Source organism: Cydia fagiglandana, chromosome 10, assembly GCF_963556715.1.
Source record: "Cydia fagiglandana chromosome 10, ilCydFagi1.1, whole genome shotgun sequence".
NCBI classification, from domain to species: Eukaryota; Metazoa; Arthropoda; class Insecta; order Lepidoptera; family Tortricidae; genus Cydia; species Cydia fagiglandana.
This window is the reverse complement of record NC_085941.1, coordinates 2,018,497-2,035,590: the sequence shown is the minus strand read 5'-3', so window position 1 is coordinate 2,035,590 and position 17,094 is coordinate 2,018,497. Positions and strand designations below refer to the sequence as shown.

Here is a 17,094-nt window from a genome sequence, read left to right as displayed (position 1 = left end):
AAGAAGTGACATGTGTATTGATCGTAATGAACTTTCTTTCTTTAATATCGTTTCAAATATTTATCCCAGAGAAAAGTGTTCATTATGTTTTCGTAGAAAATTTTATGCCGATTTTTTATTTACAAGAACAATAAGGACTTATTTTGCTATGAGCCTTACTTTACGAGTCATTTACGAAAACCTAAAAATATGGACCTGGAAATTGATTATAATTAACTTACACCCTTTAATACCTCTTTAAATATTGAACGTAGCAAAAAAGTGTACAGAACCTTTTTTGTGGACAATTTTATGTTTAATATTTATGTAGAATATTATTTTGCAAAGGGCCACCGTTTACGAGTTATTTACGAAAAACTAATAAAAAGTGACCTGTGAACTGATTGTAATTAACTTTCTTCCATTAATATCGCTTTAAATATTGATCCTAGAGAAAAGTGTTCCAGATATTTTTTGGAGGAAATTTTATGTAGATAATTTATTTTTAAAAACCTATTTTGTTATGGGACACCGTTTACGAGTTATTTACAAATAACTAAAAAGGGACTTTAAAATTATTTATAATTAACTTACCCGCTGCTTTGTCTTTTTAAATATTGATCCTAGCGAAAAGTGTTCTACATGTTTATTGTAGGAAATTTTATGTTTATTATTTAGGTATAAGATTTTTTTTGCTATGAGTCATACTTTTCAAATTATTAACGAATAAATAAAAACAAGGAAACTTAGAATTCATTATACTAGAACTTTCCCTCTTTATTATCTTTTTAAATATTGATCCCTGCGAAAAGTGTACTGAATCTGTTTTGTTCAAAATTTTGTGTAGATTATTATCGTTTAACAACATTTTTTGATATTGGCCACCGTTTATGAGTTATTTACGAAAAGCTAAAAAAAGGGACCTCAGAAGTGATTATAATTAAATTTCCCGCGTTAATATCTCTTTGAATATTGATCCTAGCGAAAAATTGTACTGAATCTTTCTTGTAAGCAATTTTATGCAGATTACTCATGTAATAGAATATTTTTTGCTATGCGCCTCCGTTTAAGAGTTATTTACGAAAAACTAAAAAAAGGGACCTTTAATGTCAAATATCTCACTTCCGGTCATGATTTCGATCGAGCAACCGGCAAATTCGGATTCAGCGGGGTCTAATTAGGTTAAAAAACCCGGTTGCCAAAAAGTAATATGATTTGCCAGTCGAATCAAGAAGGAGAGCGATTTTGAATTTTTATGTCTAGTCTATTACATTAAAAGTAAAAATATTCAATTTTCTGATTTTATATGAAAAAGTCAGAAAATACATTTTCACCTCTAAATCGGTATTGTTTTTTGCTTAAACTGTCTCTCAGTGTCGTTTTCTAATAGATACAATTTAAATCTTGAGAGCTCATTGCAATCAATCGTGAAAATGAAATAAAACTTTATTTTCAAGAGATTGGTTAGTATACACATAAATCAGTCGATATCAAAGGTTTCTATTTGCATTACAGAACAAGTCGCAACATTTTTTTAATCTCAGATATATAAGGTATTATTATTTGTAGTCAACTATGTAACTTACTTCAGGAACATAGTTTTTTAGGCGGCTAAACTTAAAACTTCTCTATCGTAAAGTTGCTCATTTCACAACATTATTTTCAAAAAATCATATCTCTGTAACTACGCAACTTAGAAGGTTGATCTTTTGTGTTATCGATAGCTTATTTATTGTAGATTACTGGGGTATGCATAACTCCATACCCGCCATAAGGTACCTTTGCCCGTGGGACGTCACAAATAGCCAGCTTAGGGTCGGTTGCACCAAACTGTTCGTATCGTTAAAGAGTTCGCTAAATTTTTATGTATGGAAAGTTTCATAGTAAAGCGCCGGGGCGCGCCGGCTGACGGTGATCAGTTTGTCAAATGTGGCTGGTGCAACTGGCCCTTAATGTTATTACTGTAAAGGGGCCTATGTTCGCCTAGCATTGGTTTTATTGCCCATTTTGTAATCGAAGACTGGTAGAGTCACTTTGCTAACTCGGCAGCGATTGTGACAGCACAGACTGTGCAAGTGTTATTTTAAACGTCAAATTCATAGAATTTTCAAAATCGCTGCTATGTTAGATTGGTCTGACTATTCTAAGCATTTTTTTTTATTAAAGTGCGTCAAAATTTTCGGATCTTATAAGGATGCTCTCAGGTGGCAAATAAAAAAATGTATTTTAAATAAAATATATTTATATTTCTCACAGTCGCAAATCATATCACAACGTAAAATTTGAACTTAACCTACCATTAAAACTACTTAGTCTAGGCCTTATAAAACTGTGTAATTATTTAATTCACACTTATACAAGACCCAGTCCTAGAATAAAATGTGATGTTTCATTGAAGATTGAAGCAATGGAATGATCAGAAATGTCACAGTCAAAAAGTCTCAGTAAGTACTAAGTACCATAAAAGGCTTGCTACACGGTCGCCGACAAGCCCCCAGACCGCGTGGCCTTGGCCGGTCCCGGACCGTGTAGACAGTTGTTACCAACAAAATTTGACCAAAACTGACCAAGGACAGACCAAGGTCAGACGGTTAGAAGGCTTGTCGGCGACCGTGTAGCAAGCCTTTAAGAGTATTAAGATTTTTTTTGCTGTTTGACTGTGACCTGTGACAATGACGCTACATTTTTACACAGGGTTGCGACATTCACTAATGCTAAAACTTAAAGTAGATAAAATTTACAAATTTCACAATTCCATAGCCTTACAACTAAGTATAAATTTGTAAAGCTTCAGAGACTTATAATTAGACATCACTAAGATCTTTTATATATAACTTATAGCCATGATCACAATAGGCTAGCCTTTCTACATTTTGATTTTTATTTATTTATTGTTTTATCTCCAGTAAGCCTTAATCTGATATTATCGGCTTCTAAAATTATAAAATGCGGTGCCACCAACAGTTTGTATTTATTTCAATAAGTAACGACCTCTGTATTTCAACTAAAAATCGAAGATACAACGCTTTGTACAACGAAATATAAAATATCAATAAAGTTAAATAAAAGTATTGAACAATTCTAAAATACAATACGGTCTCATACTGTTTTTGCTTATTATTTTAGGTCTAGAATTTATAAAAATATAATTTTATTTTCTTTGGATGTTGGTAGATGTTAAGATGGTGTTTCTTTTGTTATTTTATTAGATCCCCAATGTGTAAACATTGTTAACAAATGTCATTCTATAGAACTTGCTAACTATGTAAACAAAACTCACTAGTAAATTCATAATTCTTTTACAATTTCAATATGGCGGTTTGTTTACATAGTTAGTAAGTTCAATAGAATGGTACTTTAGGTGGCAAGGCAACCTGACGATTTCGAGGATTTCTTGGCAGTAGATATGGTATGTCTATCTTTCGTTATTAGAACTCCAATGTGTCTACAAGTCAAAGTAGAGTTGGTAGCAAGTGATATTTTCGTGGAGTTCTTAGATCCACGCACCATCCCATTAATCCGGGGTTAACCGGTTACACTTGGAGTTACCATGGTTACCAGTACAATTTGACACTGTGTTAGCGGTTTAATCGCGTAACCCCGGGTTAGTGGGCTTGAAATGTTTTCGAGTTGATATAGATCTAAACTAGTGGGTAAGAGGCGGCGGAGGCGATGCCGCAGTGGTTGTTGCGGTTACGCGCCATCTTGATGTAGCCGAGGTCCCCCCAGCTGCGGCCCCACGAGTTCTTGACCAGCCAGTAGTCGCCGCCGGACTCGTCCGTGCCGTACCCGACTACGAGCACCTGTGAGACAAAAACATATGTTAGTATTTTATGGATCATGGCTGGTGGCCTAGCGGTAAGAGCGTGCGGCTTTCAATCCGGAGGTCGCGGGTTCAAACCCCGGCTCGTACCAATGAGTTTTTCGGAACTTATGTACGAAATATCATTTGATATTTGCCAGTCCCTTTTCGGTGAAGGAAAACATCGTGAGGAAACCGGACTAATCCCAATAAGGCCTAGTTTCCCCTCTGGGTTGGAAGGTCAGATGGCAGTCGCTTTCTTAAAAACTAGTGCCTACGTCAAATCATGGGATTAGCTGTCAAGCGGACCCCAGGCTCCCATGAGCCGTGGCAAAATGCCGGGATAACGCCAGGAAGAAGAGAGTATTTATGGATCATGTACTGTGGTATTCCACCTGTCCAATGGGGCTGGCAACTGTCAAAGGTTTGCATAGATGGCGCCATCATAGCTTGCCCGTTTTTCTATGAGATATGACTTAAAGGGCTGGCATCCAGGGTATTAAAAAAACAAAATATTTGACACAATACTAGGGATTGACAGGGCATGTTATGACGGCGCCATCTGCTAAAAACTTCGACCGGCCAACCCCATTTCTTTCTCCAATGTCATTGCGTCTCACTATCATTAAGCAAAATGTGAGACACTAATACACATGTCACTTTACTTTTAATTTAAATTTGACCCTTTGATTTGACCCACAAACAAAAACAAGATGACTAGACTTATAGTTCGTTTTTTTTTGCATTAGAAATAAGGTAAACAACCTTGATGTGTCTTTTAATTGAATAACATACATATTTTAAAAATAAGTTACGGCAAATATGTAACAATTATGAATCTAATACGATCATTTATATTCTTCTGCTTTCATACGAGTAAGTAATAGTTATTGATTTTAAAAAAGCTTTTTTCAATTAAAAGATATGTCAAAATCGCTTACCTTCCTTAAAGTTCTTTCTAATCCTAAAAAAACGAACTATAGATGACATTTCGCTAAATTTGTATTGCAATGATTTTTTAAAAGTTCGTGTTAATATTGTTATATTTCGTGTACAGTGTCGATCTGTGATAGAGATAGATATAAGTCGCGTGTTTATCCGCACGTTTAACAGATAGGCTAATTATTATTGTAATGATTGCAGATAAAGTTTGTTTGTATGCGTGCGTGATCGCGTCTGACCTCCAAGGTTGCATCAGTCATCAGTGGTAAGTGAACAGAAAAATAAATAAATATTATAGGACATTCTTACACAGATTGACTAAGTCCCACAGTAAGATCAAGAAGGCTTGTATTGTGGGTACTCAGACAACAATATATATAATATATAAATATGTACTTAAATACATAGAAAACAACTCAGACAACAACTAAATGCATAGAAATGACTCAGGAATAAATATCTGTGTCATCACACAAATAAATGCTAATCTAATCTAATCCTTACTGGGATTCGAACCCAGGACCATCGGCTTCACAGGCAGGGTCACTACCCACTAGGCCAGACTAGTCGTCAAAAGTTTTTAATCATTATAGAATGTACCATCACGCTCCGCGATTATTATGCCATTTAGGGTCCTTAGCTAAATTAATTGTACCATACTTAAGCTATAGATTGTCCAATTTAGCTAGAACCCTAAATGGCATAAAAATCACGGAGCGTGACTGTACGTATTCGTAGGCAACAAACTACTTTTGACCTATATTTCTTAAAAAAAATATTTCATTTTATTCCAAATTTAATAAACAATTTGTATATACGTGGAAAAGCCCCGAAATTTCCTCATGTAATTTCCAATAGTAGCCACCGCCTCTAAAAGTTTCTAGAACCAACTTACCCCATGGTCGAGGTTCTCAGACGAGCAGTTCTCATCAAAGTAAACACCATCGGAATAGAACTGGAAGGATTCTTGCGAAGCATCAATGGCCACAGACACTGGTCCCACAGTAGCCACCGCCTCTAGAAGCTTCTGCTCATCTCCTTGAGGAATGTCGGTGAAGCCAACATCATCAGCACCGGAGTTCTTGGGGTTGTACCTGGGGAGAATATTCTGGTTAGATCTTGTTGGTATTAGTGTAATAAAATGGTAAAGTTTTGGGTGTCAGAGTTAAAAAGCTCGTATAGTTTATGATAATCATGGATTTCATAGTTGCATTTGGATGTTCATCATGTAAAAGCTAATGGCGTTATTCATAAACGCGTTACTGGTCTGAATTAGCTATGAATCGTTTGTCGTTATCTGTCATTTTAACTTATGTAGGTATTATGTAGTAAGAAAGGGCCAAAACACAATTTATAAGGCCCGTTAAGTTTTTTTTAATAAGGGGGTTAGACTGTAAACGTATTCATATGAAGTGATAAATTCAGAATTAGTATTTATTAACCTCTAGCCGCCCATACGTCAAACCTGCCAAGCAAAATGAAATTTTATATCGTCAACACAAAGTTCAAATTAGAATGGAACAGGAGACCTTTTTATAGGTCTCTGGGCTGCTAGAGGTTAAAATATAAAAATTTGGTCATTATACGTCCCACTGCTGAGCACAGGCCTCGGATCATGCACGAGAGATATTAGGATATAATCCCCACGCTGCCCCAATGCGGGTTGGGGACTTCACATACACCTTTAAATTTCTTCGCGGATGTATTCAGTTATCCTCACGGTGTTTTCCTTCGCCGAACAGCTATTACATATTATTAGATTTACTATCATATGGAAATCATAGACAAAAACTATGAAGAGTACTAAAAAGTAGAGCAATGTACTTAAGCTGTTAATTTTTGGCTACAATATTTTGCACAACCTTTTAATTTAGCTGTATATGATAAAAATTAAATACAAAACGTCATATCTATATTGTATTGTTTATCTATATTGTTTTGATAACTCAAGGAAAAATTGAAATGCCCGGAAAACTTGACTACATTTATACATTAGTTTCAATTATTTCCTGACTAAAGTAGGTAGTAACTGTAGTAAATTTAACTATAGGAGCAAATACTATCGCTGTTTATAACAATGTATGCATCGCAAATGAAAAACTTGATTGGTCTTTGAGGAAAATTTACGACTTGCGGTCTGTACTGGTTTATCTTAATAGTGAGCAAAAACATTTAAAAAAATTATGATAATAAGGTCGATGCCGCCATTGTCTTTCGACCAAGAGCTACTTATTAGTATTACACTTTTTACGTCGACCAAACGTTAGTGCGATCGAGCCTCCGCCGCGCACCTAACAGCGACATCTACCGTCAAATTCAGCAACTAACCTGCACTTGTCGTCCACAGCCTCATAGGGGTAAGACTTCTCAGTGTCCATGCCTCCGTTGTCCTAGATGTACTTGAAGGCGTTGTCCATAAGAACCAAACTCAAACTAGAACTTTTATCGACACTACATACACTTTTTACGTCGAGCAAACGTTAGCGCGATTCAGCCTCCGCCGCGCATCTACCGTCAAATTCAACTAACCTGCACTTATCATCCACAGCCTCATAGGGGTAAGACTTCTCAGTGTCGATGCCTCCGTTGTCCTTGATGTACTTGAAGGCGTTGTCCATGAGTCCGCCATTGCATCCGTTGTTGCCGTAGGCCGCGGAGCAGTCGATGAGGTTCTGTTCGGAGAGGGACACCAGGTAGCCGCTCTTGCGGAAATGCTGCCCTTCCAGAGCGCCGGTCTGTGGGAGAAATATTATTGTAAAATAATCATCAGGTAGTAACGAAAAACAAAACGGGAGGATAAGGAAGGAAAAACAACATTTCAACGCGAGTGATGTTAGGTGGTATTGCATTCCATCCAATTTCTTTGTCCCATGTGCATTGCGTTTCACTCTCTTATTTAGCAAAATGTGAGATGCAAATAATTACACATTGGAATAAGATATTGAGATGGAATACCACCCCAAAACGCAGTATTTTAGAAAATAGTTCAAATAAAGCGCGCGGTCGTTTTACGCGATAAATGCAGCGTTCAACACATGCAACGGAATGTAGGAAAAATGACAATGCGCTTACCGCTGCGTTTACCGCGTAAAACAATGTTTGGTCATTCGATATGATGTAAAATGGTGTGCGGCAAACACATCGCGTTTAACGCTGCGTTTATCGCATAAAACCACCGCGCGCTTAATATCGAGAGATATAATAAATAATCCTCTTTTGACTCCTAGAAATGAGTCCCTCGAAATATGTCTAATCCATACTTAAATTGTATGTATGTAACATTTAATGTAGGTAACGTTCGATAACTTCTTTCTATTTTGAACCTGAAGAAAGTATATTTACTTATAGTGTTACGATTTCAACGCATTTTCTAAGTATGAGTAACGACTTCAACGATTTAATCAATACAAATACAATACACGTAACAAATTCCATAAAGCGCAATTGTATTGGTAACAGCAAACATATTGACACAAGTGGAAGACTGACCCATTTTCTGAGTTGACAATACGTGACCTCAAGTCGACCGGGTGACTTGATTTAAATGGACCTACAATCTACATACATGAATAAATATAAGATTACTTCCTTGTAATATAAAATATTCAGTTCGTTATTATCGGCGTTAAACCGGTTAATATAAAACGAATATTCGCTATCTATACTTTAGACGACCGGTCTGGCCTAGTGGGCAGTGACCCTGCCTGTGAAGCCGATGGTCCCGGGTTCGAATCCTGGTAAGGGCATTTATTTGTATGATGAGACAGATATTTGTTCCTAAGTCATGGTTGTTTTCTATGTATTTAAGTATTTATATATTATATATATATCGTTCTTGCACTTGTTATATGCACTTGCAGCATTCACTAACCCAGGGTTAACCGGTTAAACCTGGAGTTGCCATGGTTACCGGTACAATTTGATAATGGGTTAACGATTTAACCGGTTAACCCCGGGTTAGTAGGATGGTGCAAGTAGCGCTTAGGGGTTAATTGGTTAGAATTTAGGCCGTGCGTGTGCGTTGTCTGTAAAAGTATCTAACATATTACGAGAATGTTTTATATATATATAGTATACCTATTTTGAAGATCAACTTAGGCATTAAATCACGTATTTTTGGAAATGTATATTACATGATGCGAAACAGTCTTTTTTACCGGCATGTTTAAATGTAAATAAGAGAAAAATATTTACTTTATATAAGTCACACTTGCTTCTTTGCTTTTCTTGTGACCTTTTCATCTCTTTTAGGTAAGTAACTAGTTAACCGATTTTAACTAAATTTGGTATTTGGCCGTCTTCCTAGGATAGCGGTGCCGTCATATAGCGGCCGTCTCCATACAAAATAATACGGCTAAATATGGATGTCGTAGTATGCTAGTCTGTATGGAGACGGCCGCTATATGACGGCACCGCTATCCTAGGAAAACAAACAGCAGCGCTATCCTAGGAAAACAAGAGCTTAAGTCTTGTCATAGGCAAAATTTTTTTGGTAAATTGACACAGACCGACACGGGAAGAACCGCGAACACAGCTAGTATTTTATAAACAGCGATGTGTTACAATCTACAAAAGCAAGCGGCGGAAATGACACATACGAGTGTTCTCGCAGGACAGGAGTGATTCACCCTCAGCCATAATTATTGTTATTATTGTAACTATATGATTGCTACTGACTTGTAGGTACCTAAGCGTATAAAACTGCAGGCTAAGGATTTTAAGGGCACTCAAAACGCCTCATATTAAGCGGCCGCACTTCGAATAGTAATTTATAGTGAACTATAAGTACCTACCTACCTGCGATGGCAACTATAGCAATCTTTGAAGCATGGAGTGTTCGTAAAATCACATAAAAACTGCAACTAACAACCTATACACTGCCATGACTCATTAGGCTCAAGTATTGAGCTACAGCCCTGTCAAGCGAAATTATACCTTATACACTTGTAGTTATGACTCGAGTTAAAATGTTTTCACGAGGTAAAAGATTACATCATCCCGATACAAAAACCCATGCGGGTTGAACGAACAAAATGACTTTGATTTGCGACTGGTTTTTATAAGTTGGGGAAAGAACCACTTGACTGCATATACTCGTACATTGGTAGACTAGTTTCCATGGGTATTTTGTTTAATAAGTAATAATTTTCGTAGATAAATATGAGAATATGACACGCACGGCCCGCATCGATCGGTTAGTGTTAATAACATTGATAATTATAACGAATAAACGGATCACAATAGGGAATCCGTGTCGGCTTAAAAGGGGGGTCAATTTTATTTTGTTTGGTCGTGAAGGTTAGCAATGTAATTTGTATTCTTTGTCCATAACCATTGTGACAACTGTCCTTTTAGGAAGGAAGAATACTATACGCAGTAACTACTAAGGACTGTATCGTTTATTATAAATACAGATAAAACCTGGTCTAACTGTTGACGTGTGTATTATTTTGTATTACTATGTTCTTAAGGTATATGCTGGGGGTATTTTTAAGACATATCTGATATAAGAATGTTTTACATTTATTTTATTTTAGGGACTTTATGATGATTTTAATACCTTCTAGCAAATGTAATTCGGACAAGCCTATCGAGCTTAATTTGAGACTATTTCACCGATTCCTTAGTACGATTTAAAGAAACAAAAGGTTAATATGCTGCCAAAATATGCCATCTAAGTGTCCTTTTCATGATTGCTCAATTGAACATCCACAGAATAAATGTGGTGTATTTTATCTTTACATGAAAACGACTTTTTATGCAACATTTTGGATTCCCGTCAATTTCTGACGCCAGGGAAATGACGGAAACAGCTAAAAGAATCTACCGAAATCCAAAGCCTAACGGACATTCATGGCGTTGAACCATGGCTAGAACAGGTCGATAGAAACGCTCCATGATGGTTATATTGTATACCAAAGTCGGGGTTGTCGTAAGTAACATGCCATATTTTCAAAAAGGCCACCAAGCACAGATCCAAAACTTTTTTTCCAACTAAAAGAAATGATTAGACTATGCCCAGATGTTTCGCTTTACGAATCATATGTAATTGCTGTTTACATAGTACGATTTTTTTTGTGTAATACTTATCTTGTTCGCAAACCGTAAATTTTCTTGTAGTATTTGTCCGAAATCGTTGTAGTTACTCGGGAGGATTGGGTAAATATTGTCCAAACCATATGCTTTACGTGATCTCCCAGGACGAAATGTTACTTATTATTAAAGCACTAATTAAACTATATGTGTAATTTTTTAATAAAAACATAATACCAGAAAAAACGGCTAAGTAAAGTTGTATTTATAATAAACGATACAGTCCTTACACTCCTACCAGAATAGGCAACAATTTAAAAGATAAAATCAATTGAAAAGAAAATCGCCAATTTTTGACAGCAGAATACGAGGGGAGATAACACGACAGAACCAATCGATTCTGTTTTTTTTAATTCTTTGATAACTATTTTTATTGAACTAAATATTATTTTATATCTACAAACAGTCGCAATAGCCTGATAAAACTTTTACTAAGAAATCGATGTTTTCGTGAATCATTGTTTTGTTTGACGTCGCGTATTATGTACATAACATAATATGTATGCGTTGCCTACTACATTGTTTTGAACGCTGCGTCCGATACCTTCATACCTCGTTAATGCGTACCAAGCAAATTCATTTTAAACGGATGTTTCAACGATTAAGTACGTAGCAGCAAGAAAAAAGTTCGCATGTCGAACGATTATTGGAGTATTTTCCTTCATCAAGACCATGTAGACACAAATATTTTAGTACAGTGTACATATCCTATTAACTCGTTCACTCAACTCAAGAGTCTCAAGAACGCGAAATCAACAAGGAATCAAAATTGAATTCTAATACCACAAGGTCGTATTTTGGTTAGCAATTTTCGGTCCCTCTGATTGTGTTAAGGAAAAAGTTCGGATGTGGAACGATCAATAGGATATCGAGTATTTTCCTTAGTTGTGAAGATCATATGGACACAAAGACCGGTTCGTAACTCTAGTTCGAGGTGAACGGGCACGTGATCGCCGTAACGGAACGTAGGAAGCGCTTTCTATGTATACAGACTAATGTTTGTATACAATTTAGTTGTAATATAAACCATTCTGTAAGAGTTACGACAAATTTTTCAACTTCGTTTTAATGTAGCAGGTATTCATAATCTTGACACTCATCATCATCATCATCTCAGCCATAAGACGTCCACTGCTGAACATAGGCCTCCCCCTTGGACCTCCATACGTGCCGGATGGGGGGTGAATGCCATAATCGCCACGCTTGGCAGGCGAGTTGGCGATCGCAGTCGAGTACACCGAATTTGAGGGACGCTGCTGCCCGTCCACCGGTGGTCTTGGACGTAGTTTAAGGACATACCGGGATCTTGACACTGTTCACCTCTAATACCAAAAACATATAGGGTATAGGTGGGAGACGGGTAAAAACCGGGATACGTGGAAAGGGAGGAGGGAGGCCTTTGCCCAGCAGTGGGACACTCTAGGCTCATATAAATAAATAAATAAATAGGTACTTATTTACTTAAGTTCGGTGGTCATAAATATTTTGGTCCTCAAAAGACCCTGGTGTGACCAATTTGAATGAATTGCGCGAACTCGGGAGGAAGTGTGATAATGTTAAATCGGTCAAGCAGTCATTTCGCGACTGACATGTTTGAATGACGCCGGGAGAAAGGAGGCGGACGTTTTAATAGGTTCTAGGAATTTTTATGTGACTTTAATAGGCGAGGCGGATATCTGTATATTATTATTTTATCCTGGTCGCGGCACCTCTTGTACAATAGTGTTTAATGGCACGAAAATTTAATTATGTATTTATCAGACAGAGACAATTTTTTTTATGTAGGGTAGGATACAAAATGACAAAAAAATTTTTAAATCTGGTCTAACCCAACCATAAATCTTGGTCCTTGACTTCGGTGACTGCCCTTCTTGCACCAATCCAACTTATCAGGCATCAAGTATGGCTACTGCCAAGGAGGTGTCAGCTTAACGTGATGTAACAAATAATAAAGTACTTACAGTACTGAACGACCAGCAGGATCCGCATTTGCCCTGGTCCTTGATTTCGGTGACGGCGCCCTTCTTCCTCCAGTCCACTTGGTCGGGAAGGGTGACGTGGGCCGGAGAGATGAAGGTGGCGCCGCGGACGCCAGCGGCCTTGGACAGGAGACCCTTGTGTCTGTGGGCAAATGCAGTGTTTAAATACACGTAATATACTGTCACAACTTTGTGGCAAAAAACTTTAAAATCCATTTTCACCCCCTATATTAGGCGTTGAAATTAATCGTCGTCAATCATAATGAGAGTGACTATTTTGACTGATTTCTTTTGTATTGGAAGCGGGAAGCGTAGTACTAAACTTAATTATTTATTTAATATTAATGTCACATTAAATTTTAAGACTAATAAAAAAAATCCGAAAATGACTACTAGCAAGGTCAAAAAAAAAAACAATTTATTGACGATAAGAACAGAACGTAAACTGCTTATCGACGATTAGCTACGCGCAGTCAAACTGCGAATCAACGCGTACAAGGATCGTTAGCTTTAATTATAGTTAGGTACTGCGAGATAATCTAACGCTTTAGATACACTTAGAGATGACTATTTACGCCTAGAATACCTAATAGACAATAGATGTTGCAATGTACTTATTACTTTGGGGAGGTTGTGTCCAAAGATACTTTTCTTTGAAATAAGTCTTAGCTGTAGCCGAACCGTTACTCAAACAAGCATTATTAGTATAGATATTTGTGATGAAATTAAAAACTGATAACGATTTTAAGATGTGAGTTACAATAAAAGACGGACACTAGGTCAAATGTAGACAAGTTTAATTATAACCTGAAATAAAACTGAAAATGATTTAATTAAAACAAAAATTAAAATATTTTCTGAAAATAATTGAATTTGTTCTAATACTTCACATACGTTTAATTTTTGGCAAAAAGAAATCCAAAACTTATAGGAACCCCTAACCTATACCTAAACGCAACCATCGCCTATATTCTATATTACGAGTACATTAGATCAATCAACTTCAAAAACCCAATACATATATCATTTCCTTTATTACAAAAGTATGTATAGATAATGGCGAACCTGTACAAATAGAAGTTATCTAGTGCCCCGCGGGTCAGTTTGCACCATTGTTTATATTTTTCCCAAACATACAGTTACAGATAAGCATTATTTGCAGAATCGCTATCTGCGACCTAATTCTGTAAGTCATTGTTCAAGTTCTTTACCTATTTTAAATAAGTAATAAAACTGATAAAGCTGGAAATATACCTATAAAATTAATATGTAAAACAGAAGACCACTGTTTGTTAATTAGTTTAAAACATTTTGTTAGCTTAAAAACTTTAAAAATACTGAGAGCAGCTATCATAACATTATGAGCTGGGCTTTGTTTATTTTAAGTCAGAAAAGTTAGCAGTTGCTTATCTCTATTGACCATTATTAGCATTGGACTTTCCTCTTGGTAACCTATCACACATTATGGACAGATGTGCAGATTGGTTATAATACTTTTAGCTACATACCTAATTCGATTAAGGAAAAAGCAATACTTTATAAAATTTCTATCTAAATAGTTGTATGTATAATATTAATAGTAAGTTTATACATGTATATGAAATTGGTGGACTTGAGATCAAAAATGTAAATATGTATAATGTACAGTAAAAATCAATATGTATAATGGGGGAGGCATTTGCCCAGCAGCTAGCAGTAGAATACTTTACAAGCTTTAAAAAAAACAGTATAACAGGTACTCACTTGTTAGTCCTGTTGAAGCCGTTCATGGTGTGCACGAACTCATGATGCAGCAGATCTCCGTACTTGTTCTGTTTCAGTCTGAACGAGACCTGGCCCTGTTCGTACTTCTGGTTGTGCTTGGCGATCTTGTGCTTGTTCTCAGCGTAGATTTTCATGCGGAACTTGTCCTCTTCCTTTGACTCGTATTGTTTGTTGTGTTCCATCTGGTGGGATTGATTCGTTAATTTGATAAATGCTTATGTCAAAGAGAATAAAAAATGAAAACAGAGCTTTATGTCTGGTAATTAAAATGTTTAATTAAGTTGTATGTGGTAATTTTGAATATTGCCGAAATATGATTAATTCCGAAAACGGGACCTAATATGACGGATTCATGGGTGATTTTCGCAATCACCCGACATTTGTTTCCGAAACTATTATTTGGATATACCCAAGTACACCTTATAAATTAAAAATATGTTTCATATTGATTAAGAATAACAATTTTTACTTCATTCATTTTTAAAATAAGAATTTTAAAAGAGTTTCTTGGAATATTATACCGATTTTCACATTATCCATTACAACTTTTCCTCAAAGAAAATTATATAATGGGAAATAGTCATGATGACAGAACATGCCAGTCATGTACCTAGCCTTATGAAATCTTTAGGTACGACCATGTCACAACAGGTAATAAAATTATTGTTTTTGTGTGTTGAAAATTGTGCTTGACTTGGCAATAGTAATGTCAGGAAAAAATAGCAGAAAATTAGGAATATTACCTTGTATGCGGTCCATTCCTCGCGAACCAGGTCAAAGAAGGAGACAGCGCTGGCGGCTGCCACCACACACAGAAGCACAGCTATGCACTTCATTTTACTATAACAAACATTAATTTACTTAAAATTGATAAACAACAAAAGATTTTTCTTTATTGAGCTAAAGTAGCTGCATAGTGAATTTTTAAAGCAGTTTAATTAAATGGGTATTAATCTAAAACTTTCTCTTTGAAGTTAAATACCCACTAGTCCAGAAGGATAGCCCACTGTCCCAAAAATTATAATAAACAACATTAATAAACAGTTGATTGTTCCCTCCTTGAACTCTGCTTGGTATGACTCGCTTATTGAATTCTTGAAATAACAAATAATAAATAGTTGGTAGATAAAGACAAGTGGAACACATACTTAAAATTATTAAACCTTGTGTATTTTTATAGAATTTATGAACAACAATAAAATAAATATAAGATTTTTTTATGAACTGTATAGTATGCACAACCAATTTCAAACTACTAAGTCGGTTTATCACGGAAAAACTTTCCCTATTTAAAGTTACATACCCTGTCTAGACCAGTTAAGGATAACCCACTGCCCCAGAAATTATAAACAAGATTTATAAGCAGTTAATTATTCCCACCTTGAACTCGGTTAGGTATAATGACTTGCTTATTCTTGAAACTACGACCAAATAAGTAGTGGGTAGTTCAAGTTTAATAACTAAAAATTTATAGAAACCAAGAAATTGCTTAGGTAAGAGAAGCAGTTCAGAAACTGTACATTTAATTCACGTCAGGTTTGACTAGCCTTCAAATGATTGTAACAAGGAAATCGTAGATATTACGCAGTGGCATCTGTAAAGGAGTTCGGTGTTGATATGGGCGGAGGGGGCATGATTCCAAACAAAGAAAGAATACTTATCTTCGAGAAAAAAACAACGCATAACTAAGGCACTAATATTAATTATGTCTTCAACTTACCCCAATATCCTCCAACGATACAGTCAGAATTAGCTATAAATTAATTAAATTATAATTAATTATCGCGACGCGGGACAGTCTTTCGAATATCATCAAACGCGACAGTTCCGCGGAGCTCCCAATTTGTTTATGCCAAGGATGACGCAAAGTTCGTTAAAAAATAGTAGCGAGTTACCATAAACTAACCGGAAACAATGGATTAAACCGTAGACAACCGAAACGATTATACGTACAATCGATTCAGTCGATAGGAATGGATACCTGTAAAAATCGGTATCAATTCTGGTATCACCCCAAGTTACCGATTAGGGCAGGAATAGTTGACATTTACTTTTTTTTAAGAAACCAGTGTTCCCAACCTAGCATAAAGGATGCCAGATGTGGCACATTTTCCCTCGCTTTGGCATCACAATTTTCCATTTAGCACCTGTGGCCTATTTTATAAAGCTACAAGTTACAATTTACAAGCGGAAGTCTCTTTCTAACCCTATGTGATAGAGCGAGACTTCCGCTTGTAAATTGTAAGTTGTAGCTTTATAAAATAGGCCACTGGCATATTTTTTAGCATAATTTAGTCTAAGTCAAGTCTGCACCAACTTGGCAGCAACAATATGCCCCATCGCCTTTTGTGGTTCACATTTTCATATGAATTCTGACTTTTGTGGACGGATGGACGTCGACGGACTATATAAAGTTGCAGATCAAGCAGACCTTGTCAGTAGAAAAAGACGGCAAATTTGAAAAGTGTGAGTGGTTTAAGTGTCTAATTTTAAGTTACATTATAGCATTTTTTTTGACACATTTTAAAAAAACTT

General features: G+C 36.1%; 1 protein-coding gene across 1 annotated transcript; it reads right to left on the bottom strand.

The window, feature by feature from the left end:
* Positions 1-3,096: 3,096 nt before the first annotated feature.
* Positions 3,097-16,417, bottom strand: LOC134668390 (cathepsin L). The gene is made up of 7 exons (XM_063525871.1): positions 16,280-16,417; positions 15,303-15,399; positions 14,539-14,741; positions 12,778-12,937; positions 7,253-7,458; positions 5,619-5,817; positions 3,097-3,782 (listed from the first exon to the last, which is right to left on the bottom strand). The coding sequence occupies exons 2-7, from the start codon at positions 15,393-15,395 to the stop codon at positions 3,621-3,623; spliced, it is 1,023 nt and encodes a 340-aa protein (XP_063381941.1). The 5' UTR covers positions 15,396-15,399; positions 16,280-16,417; the 3' UTR covers positions 3,097-3,620.
* Positions 16,418-17,094: the final 677 nt, after the last annotated feature.